At 37.5% G+C, this 22,408-nt stretch overlaps 1 protein-coding gene across 2 annotated transcripts in view; it reads right to left on the bottom strand.

The window, feature by feature from the left end:
• Positions 1 to 22,408, bottom strand: part of exu (exuperantia) — a 98,244-nt gene that overhangs the window by 28,600 nt on the left and 47,236 nt on the right. For both annotated transcript variants that reach the window (XM_067147720.1, XM_067147721.2), the window contains exon 3: positions 14,136 to 14,465. In XM_067147720.1, the coding sequence (XP_067003821.1) occupies positions 14,136 to 14,465 (330 nt within the window). The remainder of the gene's footprint in view (positions 1 to 14,135; positions 14,466 to 22,408) is intronic.

Raw genomic sequence — 22,408 nt, 5'->3', positions numbered from 1 at the left:
TTTCGTTCCTGTGGTATCCAAATTCTGAAACCTTTGGACTGCTTCGCATATACGAGGAATATGCCCATTCTTCCCCCGAGGGTCGAATTTTCCTATGTTCAGCGATCGATTTAGGTCTCTCATACAAATTTTTCGAATTTACAAACATTTGGAACCTTTCCAGTCCAGGCTTCATAAGGAGTTTGTCCACCCAGTTTACTTGTAGGACATCTGTTCCAAATGTAATTCGCTGTTGCAAAGACCTCTGCCCAGAAAGGAGGAGGAAGTCTGAACTGCATTAATAAACATCTGGCCATTTAGACGAGTGTACGGTTTTTCCTTTCCGCTACTCCATTTTGATCCAGGTTATGCGGAATCGTCAGGCGTCATAGGATCCCGCAGCTCTTCAACAGTGCGTCGAATTGGGAATTCACGTACTCCGTACCACTATCAGACTGCAAAATCTTTATCTTCGCATTTTTCTATGTTTCCAAACGTTTTCTGAAGTCCTGAAACTCATTAACGACTTCATTTTTCTGACGAAGAAACTTTACTTCGCACCATCTAGTCACATCGTCGACAAACGTGACGAAGTAACGCACGTTTCCATTTGAGGAAACCCACATGGGGCCACAAATATAGGAATGATTCAATTCCCCTGGTTCTATTCTCCTATCGGACTTCTTTGGAAATGGGGTACGTGTTATCTTTCCTTGGAAACATATCACATTTAAAATCCTCTTTAGTGTATGACTGATTCCCTCTATCATTTTAATCTTAACTGCCACACGTAGATCCGTTATGTTTAATTGTCCCAATCGAATGTGCCAGTCCATAATAGACCCTTTGCGTGTATCTTCAGCTCGGGCAATTTTACCCTGTTCTTCGGTGTACGACCCATTAATCAAATAACTTCAGTCTTTTCTATGTGCAAAAAATAAGGTACTATTGTTCGCATCCGTAACTTGAGTGGATGTTTTGTCAAACACTACACGGTACCCCCGTCTATGATCTTCCCGAATGAGAGTAGATTAGTACGCAGATCAGGCACATATAATGTATTGCATAGGTTGAAACTTTTATCACAACCATAAACGTTCATTGACACTTCACAACACATTTGCACTTATTTTCATTGTAGAACTGTTCGCTAACTTTAAATCGTCAGAAACATCTGATGATACTTGTGAAAAATAGTCTAAAATTTTTACACATGTACAATATACAGCCGCTGTCGAGGCACCACACTGTATCTACATCGCAGTCCGTCACGAACTTGCACGAGTTAAGTTCTGGGGCCTATTCCACAAAAGTATGGTCTTGTACATTACAAGTAAATTCTCTAGTAACTAGTACAAATACCAGAGTTTCTGTTCCACAAAATAATTTTCTACAGTTGTACTTTACTACTCCACACTTACAAATTACCAGTGCATTTTTATAGGTATGTTCCACAAAAGTACTAGTACTTGTAATTTACTAGTGAATTGGGAACTATTCTCTACCAGTGAAAGGTCAATAATATATAAATGTACTAGTGCTATTTAAATATACTTATTTCAGATACATTTTGATAAATATGTGGTCTAGCAGAAGTGATAGAGATGGTAATGAAAATGAAAACTACCGTCTGTATAGGGAAATAAACTTCTAGTTCAACACTATTTGAATACAATGAGAGTTTTAGGTTAAGCACAATACAAGTGGAAGAACTTTTGATGGATATTTATCATAGGTTGAAACCTCCTACGAACAGAAATAAATCTCTCTCTGCTAAACAACAGTTAGGCCTACTAACAACACTGCTTTGGCTAGGAAATTGTGGTCAGTACCATGGTATTGCACATATGCATGGGATGCCAAAATCTTTGGTCTGTAGGTCAATACATTCTGTGGTAGCTGCAATAAATGATATAAAATTTCCTCAAATTGTTTATTGACCTGAAAATACTAAACAAACATGTTCCAAGAAGGATATTCCTGGAATCTTTAATTCCAAGTAATTCTAATCATTAATCCAACTTTTCCCCTCAAAAGCTCCATGAGCTTTTCCAAATCAAATATTTCCATCCAACCCTTTATTTTGTCTTGTTTTTTTCAGACTCTTGCTGAATGCACCAAAATTAATATCTTTCCTTCTTTCTGTTTCCTTCAAAATGAATAACTTCCTTTCCTTGACACCATTTTTACGGCCGAATGTCGTTATTAGCGGCATCCGATTCCAAATGACAGACCAAGGTGTTTATGTCAGACTATCGTGGAACATATGCGAGGATCGCGGAAGAACAGAATGGGTGATAACGGAGTAATTTCTTATCATCAAAGAAATAAACTGAAAAATAACATTGTAGCATTGAGAAATTCACAGAAAAATTAGAGTTCTTTGAATCTTTGCTACATAACTTAAAATACGATATTAAGATTAATGAGGCAAGCATAACCTAATTCAATGAATGGAATATGAAGATAAACAGCTGATTCATGCTATGACATAGTATGTTTATTGATATATTGTCACTTGTAAAACTTGTAACAATTCACTAGTAATATACAAGAGACTATCAATCTTTTGTGGAACAGAAATGTACAACTCCATACATTACAAGAACCCACACTAGTAACTTGTAATGTACAAGACCATACTTTTGTGGAATAGGCCCCTGATGTAGTATACAGCGAGGTACTTCCTTCGGCCTTGTGAGCATTGTCATGATCATTTTTACTCTATTTGCACTCCTTCGCCTTATGACCTATCTTTTTACAACAATAACAACGAAGAGATGGGGATCCTCTGTTTTTGCCTTTGCTTGTGGACTTTCTATAATTCTTGTTATTGTGCATTTTCGTTCAACAGTCATACAGTTTTGCATCATGTTGTTCCGGTCACTGCTCATCGCGTCACTTTCTATGACAATTTTTATGCGTAATACCTCACGCTATGGACGTTTGTTGTGGGATTCTATCGCGCACCGATTCGAAACTGACTGGCAAGCTATACAGAAGTAATATGGACAACAAATCATTGTTGATTGCCACGTCCGTACCACTAAGCCTGTCCACAGCGTTGAAAAATCTCCGCAAATGATCGCATACATCCCATCTTCACTCATTCTTTGAAGCACGATCTGTTTTAATAATGTTGCATTCCGCGCTGGCCCCTTCGATTGGTAAATCAACTAGTTTTAGTCACAGGTCGCGCGAAGTGACATTCTTTTACCTGCTTCAATTCCGAGGGCTGAAGCACCAAGATGATATCTGACACTGTTTCACTGTCATGTTCTTCCTATTTTGTAACAGCGGCCGCATTCTCGCCGACTGGTTCAGGGTTAACCTTTATATCAGCTATGTACGCCCATGTACGATTTTTTACTAACACAGCCTTCATGTGAATTTTCCACGTGTCAAAGTTGTCCTTTGACAACGTCTCGATGTGCACCATACTTGAAGAGTTCATCTTCACACACAATTTCTTCGCAGAAGACACTTGGCTAAATGTTAAACTCAACCTCGCCTTCCGTACGCAACAAGATGTTTTCACGCGTCTGTTTTTCAGTGTATTTTATCACTACGCATTTAATCACTTTCCAAACGCACATCCCAGGCTCGCAACCTGTTGAAAACTCATTAGGTTTCGGAAAGTAATACATGGTTTATATTACAATGACACTATTTATTACACATGTAAATAACAGATGAATGCAATGAAAACAATAGACATGGAGATTACAATCGTGGCATGTCAGAATGGAAAAAGAAACCGTAGTGTGTAGGTGGTGCTACTTGATGGTGGCTCAGCCAGAGTCATATGAATATACATACATATTCCCAACAATCGCTACAACCGCTATTGTTTAACGCCTACCAGCAGAATACGCCGATAAACTGATTGCTTATCAGCGTTCCATAATAAAATTTTGTCAGATTGGAAATTTGTATCTAACTCCAGTATTTAGGGGTTGTAGTAAGGATGTAAAGGAGAGGGCATACAAGTCTCTGGTAAGACCCCTACTAGACTATGATTCCAGTGTATGGGACCCTCACCAGGATTACTTGATTCAAGAACTACAGAAAAACCAAAGAAAAGCAGCTTAATTTGTGCTGGGTGATTTTTGACAAAAGAATAGAGTTACAAAAATGTTGCAAAGTTTAGGCTGGGAAGACTTGGGAGAAAGGAGACGAGCCGCTTGATTAAGTGGTATGCAACTTAAAATCCAATGAAAGTATTTATAAAACCACCTATTCAATACTTTTGTCCATTGATATGTGGTTACCAATACATATAATCATTTATCACTTTTGGGATATGTTTTGCCCTATTTAAAGGCATCTTCAGCCTTGAATACAATCTTAAAATATTACACTTAAATACTAAAATAGAAGCTAGAAAATTAGCCTTGTAACCTTATTATCTAAAATACTGGTACACATATTGTGAAATGGATTACATTTGATAAACTCTTGATAAAATGTCAATGGAGTACTATCTATGGTCATTCTAAAATGTTCATTCCCATGGCTTGGGACCCCCCTGTGGGTGGGGCAGTAGAATAACACCCACAGTATCCCCTGCCTGTCGTAAGAGGTGACTAAAAGGGGCCCCAAAGGCTCTGAACTTTGGAGCGTGGGTTGGCGACCACGGGGCCCTTAGCTGAGTCCTGGCATTGCTTCCACTTGTGCCAGGCTTCTCCCTTTCACCTATCCTCCCTATCTGACCTCCCTTGGTCAACTCTTGTTCTTTTCCGACCCCGACGCTATTAGGTTTGCGAGGGCTAGGGAGTCTTTCATTTTCATGGCCTTCGTGGCCCTTGTCTTCCTTTGGCCGATATCTTCATTTTTCGAAGTGCTGGATCCCTTCCATTTTTCCCTCTGATTAGTGTTATATAGAGGATGGTTGCCTAGTTGTACTTCCTCTTAAAACAATAATCACCACTACCACCACCACTATGGCTTGGGAACTGATAATGTCCCTAAAATATTTTGCTGTTCACGCACACTCTTCCCTACCTCAGTATCATGCTGTTTCCCTTGCACTGCAGAAAATGCCTGCCCTCATTGGAGGATCTGCCTTTTTAATGTCTGTATCTGGCTGTGAAAGCCACACAGTATTATTACTGTAGTAATCTTATGAAGCCTCCATATTGGAATGATCTGAAATATGTAACTCCAAATGTTTGGCACAATGTGGGCAGTTGATTGTCATGCCTTTTGATCAACTGCAAACAACTTTATCTGTCTTCAGTTCTTCTGTCAAAGTGATTTACTTGTGCTCTAAAAATAACTTCTCTGTTTTCAAAATAATATATGGTGAAAGTGTCCTACCACTTGCAGTAACCAGCAACATGAGTCATGCAGAATTACTAGTAGACCTTATCACTGTTCTTGTGCTCTTTTTTCTCTCTCTAGAGTAACATACATTAGCTTGTAAAAAAATCAATCACTACTGATCTGCATTTAGGGCAGTCGCCCAGGTGGCAGATTACCCTATCTGTTGTTTTCCTAGCTTCCTGGTAATGAACCGTTTAAAATCCCAGGACTTAGCCAGGAATACAACCCAGGGCTCCAAAGCCCAAACACCAAGACTTGACCACCCAACCAGAGCTGAACATCACTTTAATAAAGAAACTTGTCTGCCTGAAACAGTCTGTCCTCTTGGTTATATACCATTCCCCATCATCTAACACTGTAATGAAACACTGGCTGTACAGTCTACTGAATACTGGAGCAAGAAATTCTTTTGGCCTTGTTATAATGGCTTCTGAACATGAACTCTGAAACCCTGTTTAAAATAACTTCACAGGCTCAACAATTAATGCAGTTACACGTATGGCAGGGTTTCCCTTGCCTTGTATAAGTTGTTTATTTTGTGTGCTTTTAGAAGTTTTACTTGTCTTATCTCCTCTAAAAAACTTTCATAGCATTGTTTTAAACCAGTCCTACTCTATTTCTGCAATTACCAAATAGACCTATACGCAGACACTCCAGACATTACTCTGAAATTTAGTGAAGAAAAATATTGGTCTCCTCAATGTAGGAAATGACGATGGAACCCATTGAATAGCATGACACCAGGTTAGGGGCGGCTGTGAAAGGAGTCTTTACTCCATTTCGGGAGCGGCCTGATCACCTGCTGGCAGCAGCTCTAAAATTCCTTTGGGAGTAGAGACACCATAGTAATAATAGCCTAAAATGAAAATGGCACTTTTAAATCAGCCTCAGAATAGGCTAGGGATTTCCCCGGAACTGACTCGCAGTTCTTATGCTGAGAGAACTGTAAGAAGTGGGCAACCCGTGGAGAACATTATGAAGGTGGCCATAATAAACCCCATGTCACCGACTGAAAAGTCAGAAGAGGAGACCGATTTCATGGAGATAGAGAATATAAGTATGATGGGAATGAGTGAGATTAAGTGGAGAGGCTGTCATTGTAGGGAACATGGGCTTCAGGAGTAGAATAGATTTGTTTGCCCTGAATGGCATGGTTGAATGGTAGAGATCATTTCCTTTGAAACTGATGAAAACTGTTAGTGCATATACTATTGAGGATTGATAGGTTTGATGCAGAGGTTCCCTATGGGAATCAACATCTATCATCTGATGGCCAGGCAGGCATCAATTTTTGAAAATGAGACTAAGTCTCTCATAGTGCACAGGCACTGCCGGTGGCTCCAAGTAGCCTATGCAGTGGCCTCCACAGTAAAGCACTAGTTGTGTGTCATGGTAAGTGTGCTATTTACCAACTGATGAGCCCAATTTAGCACACTGGGGCGAAACGCTGGCTACCAGGAATGAGTTAGCTGGAATGTACTTCTTCCCAGAGTGTACGAACACGGCCGGAATTCATGTTCATTGAAGTAAATATCAACAGACAAAAAGTGATGTTTTCTGTCATATACAAACCGCATGGTGTAACTGATATGACCAAATTCGAAACGTCTTTACTAGACTTCCAGGCTATTTATGAACACATCATTATGGGTGACTAACTGTAACCTACTTAATACGACTCCTAACAGTAAACGATTAGTAGATTTGTTTACAACTTGTAACATGACTATTCTCCCACTACAACTCACGAACCACACGTATGCAACAAACGGTTTATCACACACACTCGTAGATCTCATAACTAACAACCCAGGTAAAGTAATAACCCATGGACAAATCCCTGTACCATCCATTTCGACCCACGACCTTATATATTTATCCTATTCCCTCAAAGTGCCTAAATACAAACCCAAGTACATAACTGTCAGAAATACGAAGGACTTAAACTTGGATTACTTGAAATATGACGCTTATCAACTACCGTGGGACGATATACGGAGTCTAAATGATACTGACGCTAAAGTTAACTTGTTTAATACGATGGTAAAGAACTTATATGACAGACATGCCCCCAAACGTCGAATAAAGGTTTCTCGCCCTTCTTGTCCATGGCTAGATGATGAAACCAAGAGAATGATGGTCCACCGTGACTATTTCGACATTATAAGCATACCCTAGATGACGCAGACTTCGAATTTTACCGGATCTTAAGAAATCGCACAAAGCAATTAATCAGAAATAAAAAATGGGCATATTTCCGGAATTTAGCTAACAACATAAATTCTAATCGTGCATGGGACCAACTTAGAGCTCTGGGAATAGGAAAACATCAACAGAGACAGACAACTCCTGACATTCCACCTGACGAACTGAACGATTACTTTAGTAGAATAAATATTCAACCTGCCCCAATTAACTGCACCGTCTCACCGCCCTCCCCTCCAGCCAATCCACCATTCACATTTCACAGTGTCACAGAAAATCAGGTTAAAAAGGCTTTGTACTCAAATCAAAGGCCACAGGTGTAGACTATATTCCTATTGCTTTTATACATAACATTATGGGTGCTGTCCTGCCTATACTGACGCACATACTGAACGTTTACTAAACGGAACTTTCCCAACTGTCTGGAAAACAGCCAATATTATACCGGTACCTAAGAGTTTAGACCCACAAACATCCTCTGACTATCGTCCGGTGTCCATACTCCCTGCGCTTTCTAAAGCCTTAGAACGTTTAGTATACGAGCAGGTTCTGGAGTACCTACATAAAAATGCTCTTTTGGACCCTTTGCAGTCTGGATTTAAGAAGGGGCACAATACTGCGACAGCACTTTTGAAGGTTACTGAAGACGTTAGAAATGCTATGGACAAATGACTGCTTACTATACTTATCCTTCTTGACTTCAGTAGCACCTTTGACACTATAGACATTCAGACTATGATAAAGAAAATGGAACTACTGAATTTTGACCTGGCTGCGCTTAAGTTTTTAAGTTATTATTTGAGTAACCGTCAGCAGCGTGTAACAGTAAACGACAAGGTTTCTAAATGGAAAATGAAACTTAGTGGTGCCCCACAGGGCAGTATTCTAGGGCCCTTACTTTTCTGTATTTATATCAATGACATATCATCGGTGACAGGAAATAACACACACCACCTCTATGCTGACGATCTTCAGATTTATCGACACTGCAAGACTTCAGACTTAGATGAAACAATACAAGATATTAACAATGACCTCTGACGACTCAGTATATATGCACAACAAAATTCTCTTATACTAAACTCCACAAAATCTCAGGCAATCATAATAGGAACACGAAAATTACTGAACTGCTCAAACAATATTGCAATCCCGCCTATCCTACTGAATGGTAACATTATTCCCTACAATAAAACAGTTAAAAATCTCGGCGTAATTATGAATGAAACACTTGATTGGTCTGACCACACGAAAATCATCTGTAAAAAGATTTTTGGAGCGCTGCACCCTCTTAAACGGCAAAGGGATGTATTTCAATTTCAGCTTAAGGCCAAACTAATACAGACACTGGTTCTCCCTATTCTTGATTATTGTGACGTTGTTCTAGTTGATATGACAAGAGAAGAAACACTTAAACTTCAACGAGCACTGAATTCCTGCCTGCGATTTATTTACAATATTGGGTACGATGTGCACATTACTCCATACTATAAGGCTCTCTCATGGCTGAAGCCTGATAAATGTCGGCAGCTACACATTTTAACAATGGTATTTAGAGTACTAGCAGAAAGTCAGCCACTGTATATTTCTTCTAAATTCACCTTTCTATCATCATTTCACAACTTAAATACACGTTCCAGATCCACTCTTTCTATTCCAGTGCACCGCACAAAATAAAATTAATAGATCGTTTGTAGTGACCGGCGCCAGATTATGGAATTCCCTGCCAGCTCAGGTCAGAGAAACTAGCTCTTTACAAAGGTTTAAGGTCACCTGCCGAGACTACCTGCTGAGGACAGCTAACTGAATGGCTGAAGTATGAATGAGTGCGCGCCTGAGGATAAGTCATTATTAAGAGTTCTTACTTTTAATTAGTTTTATTATTAACTTAGTAATGTATTTACATTTGCTCTCAATACTATTAATTTTTTGTTTGGTTTTAACTATTTTAAATATCTCATAATTTTATGTATGGTTTTGATTAGTATGTGGTTAAGTGGAAGAGAGGGCCTCGAGCCCTAACTTCACCACTGAAAAAAAGGCATAAATAAATAAATAAATAAATAAATAAATAAATAAATAAATAAATAAATAAATAAATAAATAATGTCCAGTAACGGACCAACTATACTGGTTATGGTCAATGTCGAGGAAAGTGAGGGAGATTAGCGAAGTAAAATCGACATTAATTTTATGCTGAGTCATCAGTCCATAGATAGAGCCCTGCATGGACGTGGATATCCGCGAAGTTAGTGTCTTGGCGGATACAAACTGTATGGCAGTGCGGGCAATTTTGCTGATAATTTCTAAATATGACGTTTATTTATTTTCACTCAGGTTTAGGCCTACTTTTGTTTTTGCTTGTGGTCAGGCAACCCTTGACATTGGTATGAGAGAATAGTAATATAGACAGAGCCTTGAAACCATTAAGCCGTAAATCTGACCTAAGCCTAACTGGCTCCTGCCCGCACTTAATGGTAGGAACAAAGGTCAATATGTCGGCAGTTGTCGCAAGAGAAAATCTCTCATAAACCTGCGAGTGTATGGTTCTGGTGCCAGGTGTCAGGACACTTGTATTATGATATCTGTTTCAATACCCTGGGTGTAATATACTGTAGTTAAATATTTAAATTATCCGCAGATAACCATTTTGAGGATGCGGATGAAGGAAGGGTGGATGCAGATATTTTGTATACCCGCACAGGGCTCTAGCCATAGATTGCTTTGATGCAGCTCTCCATGCCACCCTATACTGTGCTAACCTTTTAATTTCTACGTAACTGCTGCATCTTACATCTGTCATATTCATACCTTGGTCTACCCCTACCGTTCTTACCCCAAAAACCAAATGAACAAGTCCTGGGTGTCAGCAGATGTGTCCATCATTCGATCTCTTCTTCTCATCCAATTTAGCCAAATCGATTCGATTCAGTATCTCTTCATTCGTGTTTAGTTCTATCCATCTCACCCTCAGTATTCTTCTGTAACACCACATTTCAAAAGTTTCTATTCTCTTTCTTTCTGAACTAGTTATCGTCCACATTTCACTTCCATACAGTGCCACGCCCCAGACCAATGTCTTCAAAAACATCTAATTCCTTTATCAATGTTTGAAATGAGCATATTTCTTAAGAAAGACCTTCCTTGTCTGTGCTAGTCTGTATTTTATGTCCTCCTTACATCTGTCATCGTTATTTTACTGCCCAAGTAACAATATTCATTTACTTCCTTTAAGACTTCATTTCCTTAATCACATATTACCTGCATTACCCAACTTAATTAACTGTATTGATTGATTGATTGATTGATAATTCAACTGAACTCCATTACTTTTGTTTTGGACTTAACAAAAGCACCCATATTTAACATTTTTACATGGACCTGATATTTTTAACCTTAAATGGGGGTTTACCTTAAATTGAGGTTACAGAATAAAGCACACCTTTTTCAGAGAGCTTTGTCTGTATTACCATTTGTACTATCATACATTATTTGCACAGTGATAGCAATAAAACAGAGATATCTACCCCACACACTGTAATTACAACTTTGTACGGTTTGTGTTGAAGATTACTCTTGTGTTAAACTGCCTGTGCTATCTAAGAGAGAGACCTGTATAGCACTAAAAGTCGCACTAAAACTCGAAATAAGTGTAGTAATAACAGACAGATAACATTTGTTACATAAATTTTTCATAAAAATGATCAATGTAAATAATAAAACAAGTGTTTCACAATTTAACATGCTTTTTCCTTAGAAAATGTAAGTGATCCATTAATTTTGCCGGTCAGTGTTTTACACATGTCTTAAAACTTTTGTCTCCCTCTATATCTCTTAGTTGGTTAAGAAATTGTTTTCAATGTTATTTAGGAATATGTTCACTGTCTTTGATAAAGTTTATAGAAAAATATTTGGCCCATGGTTCGATCCTATCTCTCAAAGCTGGCAGAAAAGATCTAATTAAATGAGATTTACACCCTCTCTCAACAACAATAACGTACAATGGGTGAATGTTTGGTCCGCCCTTTGCAAAGTGTACATATAGTATCTAGAGTTGAGGTTAGAAATGACAATGCTTAATGTTAATGTGATAAGATGTTATAGCTTGAGACTTAGGTAAGGTAGATTTTGATGTAAATACGCTGACGAAGGGAGTTAAGGCTCCCGAACATGTATGTATAAATTATTCAAATATTAAAATATATTCACAGGGCGGACCAAACAATCACCCGTTGTACGTTGTTATTACGAGTCAATACGGACCAATTAAGGACAGATATGGTAAAGTTTGTCGACTCTCTCAACAACACACTATGGGTGTGATAGAATCCAACAGACTGCACAGGGCTGGACATGTACTGAGGATGCAGGATAACAGAGTACCAGCAGATCTATACAAGGGATCTCTTAATGGGAAAAGACCTTCAAGAAGACCCCGAAGCACCTGGAAGGAGATCAAGGTATTCCGGACCCTCCAAATTGATAACTGGGAAGAGCAGGCTGAAGATCGAAAAGGATGGAAGAGGATTGGGAGATCGGCACAGGAACTTCAAGATCCTCACAAGCCTACGAAGTGAGTATTATTCCTGATAATGGTGATCTCATGGTCAATCCTTCCTTTTGGCATATTTTTGTTCATGAAAGCAAAACTACTTCGGTTTAAAGTTGCTCTTGTAACGATATACATGATTTTCCATAGAAGTCGGGAAAGATACCAAACTCGCACAAAAACACATTAAAATCTGTATGAAACAGTAATCTGTTTGTTTAAACATTTTTGTGGATGTTTCCCAAGCAGCAGCTTACTCATTAGCAAGTATTTTCTAATTCCAATAGTCTGAACACGCATATTCAGTTTCATTCATAATTTGTAATAGCATCACTCCAGAGGCCTGTGGCTTCTTACTTCAAATGGTGGCACCTAACCTAGGGTTTTTTAAAACAATTTTCTTAACGTCGCACTGACACAGATAGGTTTTGTGACAATGATGGGACAGGAAAGGGCTAGGAATGGGAAGGAGACGGCCGTGGCCTTAAGGTACAGCCGTAGCATTTGCCTGGTGTGAAAATAGGAAACCACGGAAATCCATTTTCAGGGCTGCAGACAGCGGGGTTCGAACCCACTATCTCCCGGACGCAAGCTCACAGCTGCGCGCCCCTATCAGCACAGCCAACTCACCTGGTAAACTAGGTTTACTGCGCACGTATTATGAAAACCTATTTCAAGCTCCATGTAGAATAATAACCCTTTCGCTATGATTTACACAGGAACAGCCTTTCTGAAATTTACACCAGTCAGTGTTGTGAGGAAAGCTCTGGCTCGCTCAAGATTGACTCGCTCGTGTGTAGCGAGGAATCGATATGGAAGATGATCGATTGCACTTAATATAAACGCTGGAATAGAGTATGAATATTGATCAAAATTAACACGCCCAAATTTGCTCATAACAGATGAATCAGTAAAAGGGTTCTCAGTGTAACCGAAGAATATTGCAAAGTTTAATGTAGGAATTTTCGAAGGGCATGATAATATTGTCATTAAAACAGGGGTTCTCTTCCGCTGTACTACAGCGGCCGCAGCTGGATGTGTATCCGAGTCATACATCTCACTTCAGCCTCAAGTGCCCGCACTCTAAATATCCTCTTCTGCCTTGAATAATCCTTAGGAAACTTATGTCTTTTTCACGGGTTCGTGTCCCATAACTAAAATTAATTGAAATAAATATTTGAGAGTTCTAACATTTACTTAACGCTAAATGCAGGTTTCGCCCTATTGTGAATTACGTTAAATCTAATATAAAATTGCATTGCTCTTATGGAATAATTTTCAGGACTTAAAATTTCTTCTGCTAAATGCGGGTTTAGGCTAAATCAAGGTTATAGGCCAACTGTACTTATTTTCATCTTTTACTCCTTAGCCGAGACTCCATCCATACCATTCAGCAATTTCAGCAGATCGTCTGCAGTCACGAATTTTATATATACTTTATCTGTGTAATTTTCCAATCCTTAATTCTGAAAATGAAATGCGGTGGGGGGAAGTAAGTTCGCATAATTTTTCCACCATGATAATGTAAAAGTTTTCTGTCATCAACGTTTTCTATTTATTTCTTTGTGAAGTGCGCAGTCGTGAAAACTTTTATAATTTCAACAGCCAGCCATCCCTTTGTACGCAGTGACCGAGAACCGCAAGCGACGACACTGCAGTGATGGGGCCATTTAGCAATCGCACAAATAAGCAATATGTACAGTGTATATCAGAAATAATTTATATAGGCCTATTATACATGCAAAAGAGGGTGGCTGTGTAAATTTACAAAGAGGAACAACCTTTCTCTTCATAGGATATCTATGCCAGTGATTGCTGAAGGACCATAATGAAAATTTGGCAGAATTAGATCCGGTTTTTTGAATTAAAAATTTAATTTGAATAATTCTCTCACCCACCACCAGCACTTTTTGAGATTAAATACACTAAAAATGTGAGGAAATTATATAAGAAAATGAGGTATTTACAATGTATAAGGGCATGTGTTTTTTTTTTGTACCTGAACATTAATAATTCAAACTGTATAGCTGGGAAGATTTTTGTTTCAATAACTCACTGTAACGAATGGACAACTTACTTGATAAGCTAGACGAGCTCTATCCGTTGCATTGTTCAGATTCTCCTCCCTGTCGAGCAGTACTCGAGACAGAGTGCGCAACGAAAAGGAGCGTACACTTTTGGCACACTTGTATTCTGCTACACTGAAGCTGTTACAGAATCCTTTAACTACAGATGAAAATTTATCCAGCAAGTTATATTTTCTTAAAGCTTCCAAAAGTAGAGGAGCAGCCACCTTACGACCCTCATGACTCACAAGTATCACACCGTCTCCAGTCTTCCCGCGTACTGTTTCCAACCACTGGATGAAATCTGTTAAAGCCGAAATTTCACTCTTTGTCTTCAAGACCTAGAAAAAGTAAGTACAGCATACATCAGAAATAATTCACATTTGCCTACTACACATTCACTTTATTAGTAATATCCTGCATTATACTTTGCTAATTTCAAAGTCATGATTCCAAGACTTACCCAAATCACATTCAATAACAGAAATCCTGTCTAATGGACAAGGTGTATGGCAATAATCTAATCCAAAATTTCAGTAATAATGAAATCACCACCTGAGCAAATACAAAAATCAAGAATGTGAAAGTTCCAATCTATAGTTAATCTATAGTTAAAACATGATTTACTTCTGACTCAGGACCAACCTTGAATTTCAAATATGTACATATGCAAATAACCACCACATACTTTTTTCAAAATTTGGCAATTAGGTGGAACAATTTCTCTGCTTGATTTATTGATTAATTAATTAATTAATTTATTTATTGATACAGACCATGAAGTGGATGGTTTGCAAAAGATGTGTGGGTATTTTTTTGTATCAAGGTTGGTATAGTTTTGCCGACATACAGAAATAATTGGTAGTTTGTATTTTTACGCCCACACACTGTTTATAAATATGTTCTCGCCATAAGCAAGAAGTAAACTGCAAACGTGCAGTGTCATTTGCATGGCCTAAGTTTAAGTACTAATGTGTTTAGAATGACTAGCGAGTTCTAGTTTAAGGCTGTGCATTATAAAAGAGGCAAAGCAATTTGTAATAATGATGTGAGAATGAAGTCGATGTGGACAAGAGTTGAGGTATGCAAATGGAGGAAAAATATGTCTTCGACAAACAGAAACTGCTGGGCAATTTGCAGACAAAGTGAAGTTTCTAGAAATCAAAAAACAGGACTTGCGAATATGTGACAGAAAAGAAAGTCTGGATGTGCAGACACAAATTAAATGTCAGCTGAAAGCTACAAGTAATAGCATGAGTTGTGTGTTTTAAGGTTAGCCATGCATGACTCATGTTTTTGAGCAAAAATTTTGGTAGGAAAACTAGCGTTGTGCAATAATGTCTCTTAGTCAATTATGAAGAAAGACTGAATTTCTACTGATCTGTTATAGATTTACGCCAAAGGAATTAGTATTTACTCTCGCAAATTGACAACTCAGACCAGACGGCAGTACATTATGAAATACTGCTCGACAATATCAATGAAGATTTAAGATTCGACTAGGTTCACAATTAAAAATAGGAAAGAATTTCCACCAATCAATACTTGTTTATTGCTTATATTAAGCTACAGGACCGGTTTCGACCCCACATACAAGGTCATCTTCAGCTGAACCATGAATACATATTTATATGATGAAGCTTTGATTAAATTGCATTGTCAAGGGAGTGTCATATGATGTGCATTTAGTCACATACAAATGGGGCATGTCTTAACTTGAATTGGCATATGTCAGTATGTACAATATTGCAACTGTATGTCTAAAATATTATGTTGAGGTCCTAAAATTAGTGTATAAAACATATCTTCACTTAAACTAACATATATATATATATATATATATATATATATATATATATGTACAGGATAAAATACAATATATAAAAAACATTTCGTGCACATGAACAATCGTATCTTGCTTGTTGGTCAATTCATCAACTCTCGTATTTAAGTCCAATTTTCAGTTGTACACTCAGCTGCTGTTCTTGGAGTTTAAAAGATATGGTTGTAAAATTGCATGAGTAAAAGGTTTAGTCTTCTTGTGGGATAAAACACTTTCCAATTTTAAAAAAGTTGCCAGATGTATGGATAAAATTAGGCTAAAATATGTTCAGCTCTGATATGTATGTTGCCTTATGTTAGAATCAAATCTTGTTGTCCTGCGGCGTCCGTAAAATTGGGTTCAAAGTAATGGCTCCTTTCCCATTTGTAGTTGTGCAATGGTGCTATGTTTATCTGTGGAAGATAAGATTGAGCTATGAGAGATATTATGTTGGAGGAATGTCTAAAGGTTATGTGTGTAAATTTGGATATGTACTTACCATTGTTGGTGTAGCCGAGTTGCGTTTGACGTGCGAGCTTGTAATGTACTACTTCGTGTTCTTCTTGGGCTCATACTAGCTGCTGTGAGGGAAAGGGAAGAAGAGGTAGGGAGAGTTGTTGTTGTGGGGGTAGGGGTGGAGCTGGGTGTGTTGTTTGATGTTTTTCTGTTACGTGTCGCGTTCTGTTTGTCAATTAACTTAAGGTAAGAGTTTTTTAGGGCGGGGATAACTGTATTGAAGATGATGTTAGTTTTTTCTGTGATTTCATTTATGTTGTAATTGGGATTGGTGTTTTAGGATTTGCATATCGTTATCGATGTTTGTAAAACTGTTTATAGTCTGCGACATGTTGTCCTATTGAGGAAAAATGATTGTGTTTTACCGCATTTATGTGTTCGTTATATCGGGTTAGGAAGTTTCTACCGGTGCGTCCGACATAGCTTGTCTCGCAATTATTACATTTGATATGGTATACCCCTGAGTGGTTGTATTTGTTGTTGCTATTGATTGTTCTGACGTTGTGTATGATGTTGGTACTATTGTGTGTAGTTTTGAAAGCTATTCTTAGGTTATGTTTTTTAAAAATGTTGGTTATGGGGTATATGTGTGCATTATTGAAGGTGAATAGTGCGTAATCTTTCTTGGATTCGTCTACTTTTGTTAGTTTGGTTTTGGGTTGGGATTTTATTTTGTGAATGATTTTGTTAACCATTTCTTTCTTGTATCCATTGTTCTTAGCTATATCATGAATTAGTTGTAATTCTTTGTTTAGATCTTTTGTTAACGGTATATTGAATGCTCTGTGTATCATGCTATAGTAGGCTGCTCTTTTGTGTGTATTGGGGTGAACGGAATCCATTTTAATTGTATTTGAGGTTTGCGTGGGTTTTCTGTATATTCTGTAAGAAAGGTGGTCATCATGTCTAGTTGTCGTTATGTCCAGATAGTTCAGATTGCGATTGTTTTCGGTTTCCATGGTAAATTTTCTATGGGAATCTATTGTGTTGAGTTTATCTAATATGTCAGTTTCATTTGTGGACCTATTATCGATGATGACAAAGATGTCATCAACAAATCTGCACCAAAAAAATATATTGTCTATTTTGTTGATGTATGTGTGCTCTAAATAGTCTATGTAAATTTCGGCGATTATACCAGAAGCGGGAGATCCCATCGGTAAACCCTGTTGCTGATAGATAGTATCATGAAATTTAAAGTAGTTGTTACTAATGGCAAAATTAAGTAATTTAATGAACTCTTCTATTTCTAAAGTGTTTAGACTGCTGTGGCTTTTTAGGTTAGATTCAATGATTTCTATTGTTTTTTTTGTGGGAATGTTCGGGTACATGTTTACTACGCGAGATTATGATATGGTTTAATCTTTAATCCTTTTGTTTTATTACAAAAATCTGTTGAGTTCCGTACTGTTTTTTTAGCTAAGACATAGTAAACATGTACCCGAACATACCCACAAAACAAACAATAGAAATCATTGAATCTAACCTAAAAAGCCACAGCAATCTAAGCACTTTAGAAATAGAAGAGTTCATTAAATTACTTAATTTTGCCATTAGTAACAACTACTTTAAATTTCATGATACTATCTATCAGCAACAGGGTTTACCGATGGGATCTCCCGCTTCTGGTATAATCGCTGAAATTTACATAGACTATTTAGAGCACACATACATCAACAAAATAGACAATATATTTTTTTGGTGCAGATTTGTTGATGACATCTTTGTCATCATCGACAATAGGTCCACAAATGAAACTGATATATTAGATAAACTCAACACAATAGATTTCCATATAAAATTTACCACGGAAACCAAAAACAATCGCAATCTGAACTACCTGGACATAACGACAACTAGACATGATGACCACCTTTCTTACAGAATATACAGAAAACCCACGCAAACCTCAAATACAATTAAAATGGATTCCGTTCACCCCAATACACACAAAAGAGCAGCCTACTATAGCATGATACACAGAGCATTCAATATACCATTAACAAAAGAAGATCTAAACAAAGAATTACAACTAATTCATGATATAGCTAAGAACAATGGATACAAGAAAGAAATGGTTAACAAAATCATTCACAAAATAAAATCCCAACCCAAAACCAAACTAACAAAAGTAGACGAATCCAAGAAAGATTATGCACTATTCACCTTCAATAATGCACACATATACCCCATAACCAACATTTTTAAAAAACATAACCTAAGAATAGCTTTCAAAACTACACACAATAGTACCAACATCATACACAACGTCAGAACAATCAATAGCAACAACAAATACAACCACTCAGGGGTATACCATATCAAATGTAATAATTGCGAGACAAGCTATGTCGGACGCACCGGTAGAAACTTCCTAACCCGATATAACGAACACATAAATGCGGTAAAACACAATCATTTTTCCTCAATAGGACAACATGTCGCAGACTATAAACACAGTTTTACAAACATCGATAACGATATGCAAATCCTAAACATAAACCCCAAAGGCCCCCTGCTCAACATAACAGAAGAATTTTACATTACTCTAGATCAGTACACCAATCCCAATTACAACAAATGAAATCACAGAAAAAACTAACATCATCTTCAATACAGTTATCCCCGCCTTAAAAAAACTCTTACCTTAAGTTAATTGACAAACAGAACGCGACACGTAACAGAAAAACATCAAACAACACACCCAGCTCCACCCCTACCCCCACAACAACAACTCTCCCTACCCCTTCTTCCCTTTCCCTCACAGCAGCTAGTATGAGCCCAAGAAGAACACGAAGTAGTACATTACAAGCTCGCACGTCAAACGCAACTCGGCTACACCAACAATAGTAAGTACATATTCAAATTTACACACATAACCTTTAGACATTCCTCCGACATAATATCTCTCATAGCTCAATCTTATCTTCCACAGATAAACATAGCACCATTGCACAACTACAAATGGGAAAGGAGCCATTACTTTGAACCCAATTTTACGGACGCCGCAGGACAACAAGATTTGATTCTAACATAAGGCAACATACATATCAGAGCTGAACATATTTTAGCCTAATTTTATCCATACATCTGGCAACTTTTTTAAAATTGGAAAGTGTTTTATCCCACAAGAAGACTAAACCTTTTACTCATGCAATTTTAGAACCATATCTTTTAAACTCCAAGAACAGCAGCTGAGTGTACAACTGAAAATTGGACTTAAATACGAGAGTTGATGAAATGACCAACAAGCAAGATACGATTGTTCATGTGCACGAAATGTTTTTTATATATTGTATTTTATCCTGTATATATATATATATAAAAGTTAGTTTAAGTGAAGATATGTTTTATACACTAATTTTAGGACCTCAACATAATATTTTAGACATACAGTTGCAATATTGTACATACTGACATATGCCAATTCACGTTAAGACATGCCCCATTTGTATGTGACTAAATGCACATCATCATATGACATTCCCTTGACAATGCAATTTAATCAAAGCTTCATCATATAAATATGTATTCATGGTTTAGCTGAAGATGACCTTGTATGTGGGGTCGAAACCGGTGCTGTAGCTTAATATAAGCAATAAACAAGTATTGATTGGTGGAAATTCTTTCCTATTTTTGATTGTGTAATTCGTCAATACGGAAATGAAGATTATAGATTACGATTGACTAGGTTCTCCACATTTTATTAGCTGTTGTACCAGTCGCTGATGGACTATCACCTAGCATGTACACGATTACATTTCTATTGACCCTTCATGCTGTTTCTTACATTCTGAGGTATTTGTCATGACTTCTTGAGTCTCTTTCTACATTTGATCACTATCATATGGTATAAAAACCAAATAACAGGTTAACATTCAAAAAGCACAAAGATGTACAACGCATTTAAAATGTTGCCGGTATGATCTCCATAGCAACTCTCCACAGATTTACTGGCTCTTGGACTATCTTTAATATTTTCTACAGGATCAGGGGGAAAAAAGTTTGTAATTAACATTCTAAATCAATGTTGTCATGAGCAATTTTCTGTAAAAATAGATACATGGAGTTTTATGATTTTGCCCCCCCCCCCCCCCCTCCAAAGAAAACCCCTCCCCATTCCTACTGAATATCTTTAAACATAGTTAAGAACTCAATTGCTCTTATCCTAAACTCAAATACCAATTTTCATGAAAATCACTCCAATCAAGTTTCCTGTGATGCTGCAACAGACAAAATGACTGAACCCAACATAGGCTATTATTTGTGCTGTGATATAAAAACCAAGAATCAGGTTAATATTAAAGTACGTAGGCTATATATACTTTAATATTAACCTGATTTTTATATATATACCTACCTACAGGAGATTTGCATAATGAGGTGATGTTTTAAACTGATATATTAGCATATAATATTTCCCTTGTGTCAAGGTCTTCTTTCCTCCCTTTCCCTTGGTATAACAGGTTAATATTTAAATATCAGATATATGCACAAAGCATTTAAAGCACGGCCCAAATGATCTCCATGGTTCAATCGAGTTGGGTAGCAGCTCTGGGCCTCAACTTTCACACGACTGCTGCCTATATCCCATTTTTTTTTTACTGTATTGAAAAAGTATAGAACAAAGAAAAGGTGGTTCTTTCACATTCATGACCACACAGATCACTTTAGGCAATCCATTATCCAAGTCTCTTCGAAGGGACTGTTCGGGCTAAGTGGCCCTCCCAGTACTTTTTCATATGTTCCGACCTTCATGCCCTTTCTGGTGTTAAAAATATTTTGCCTCATTTCTTTATTATGACTGAAGTGGATATTTGTGTCCTGGATTTGGAAAAAAAACCCACCTAATCTTATATGTGGTGTCTTTTGGTGCAAGGCCTCATTTCTCGAAAAACAAACAAATTTATAAGTAATACATTTTTTTTCATAGGAAGTTTTCCCATAAAACCAACCTAGAGAGAGACCTAAATTTATGTTTCAGACCATTCTTGATACCTATTTAAATAGTCAAAGTTTCCTAAACCATTTCAGTATCATTGTTTGCCTTACTAACAGACAAATGAAAAAGTCTCCTAGGATGTAATCTTCAATTACACGTAAAACAACCAAACCCATATATAGGATATATCAGAACTACACAAGACAAATCAGGGATGTTCTTCGTGTTATGTTAAGAACGATGGTGCAATCAGATTGGCGGAGAAAATTTTTCTTTTCAAGAAAATGAGGTTACTTCTGGGCGTGCGATTCAAATTGACGAACGTGCTGTAATTGCTATGCCAGAGCCAGCCACTGCCTGTTGCTATAATGCTCTGTGTGAATGCACAGTTTCTCTCTTTTTTTTTGGCATAGTCACTCCCCTGCCCCAGTAGGCAGTGTACAGTTTTTTTTTTTTGCACAAACCGACTACTATGTGAACCCTGTAGAAAGAGACTATTTTATCAAGAATACATGCAGCTTTTCACGTCATTCGCAACACACAACATATCCTGAACAGAGTCCAAAGGTCACTACTACACCGTTTTGAACTATGCATCGAAGTACGACAGGGACATATTGAACCTCTGCCTGGCTGAGCGGTTCAGATGATTGAGGCGCTGGCCTTCTGACTCCATCCTGGCAGGTTCAATCCTGTCTCAGCCCAGTGGTATTTGAAGATGCTGAAATATGTCAGTCTCCTGTCTGTAGATTTACTGGCATGTAAAAGAACTCCTGTGGGACTAAATTCCGGCATCTCCGAAAAACGTTAAAAAAAAAAAAAAAAACGTAGTTGGTGGGACATAAAAACAAATAATTATTTTACTTATAAGAACCGTATAGGACTAGCACTTTGGAGTGTTCAGCCTGCCAGGAGAGTTGTAAAACTAGAGTGCTCTGGAACGTTAGGAACAGCAAAGGATTAATTTATACTAAACTAATGAATTTGTCTTGAATATATTAATT

The sequence above is a fragment of the Anabrus simplex genome, chromosome 5, assembly GCF_040414725.1.
Source record: "Anabrus simplex isolate iqAnaSimp1 chromosome 5, ASM4041472v1, whole genome shotgun sequence".
Taxonomy (NCBI): domain Eukaryota; kingdom Metazoa; phylum Arthropoda; class Insecta; order Orthoptera; family Tettigoniidae; genus Anabrus; species Anabrus simplex.
The sequence above is the reverse complement of the archived record's forward strand: the minus strand, read 5'-3'. Positions and strand labels throughout refer to the sequence as shown.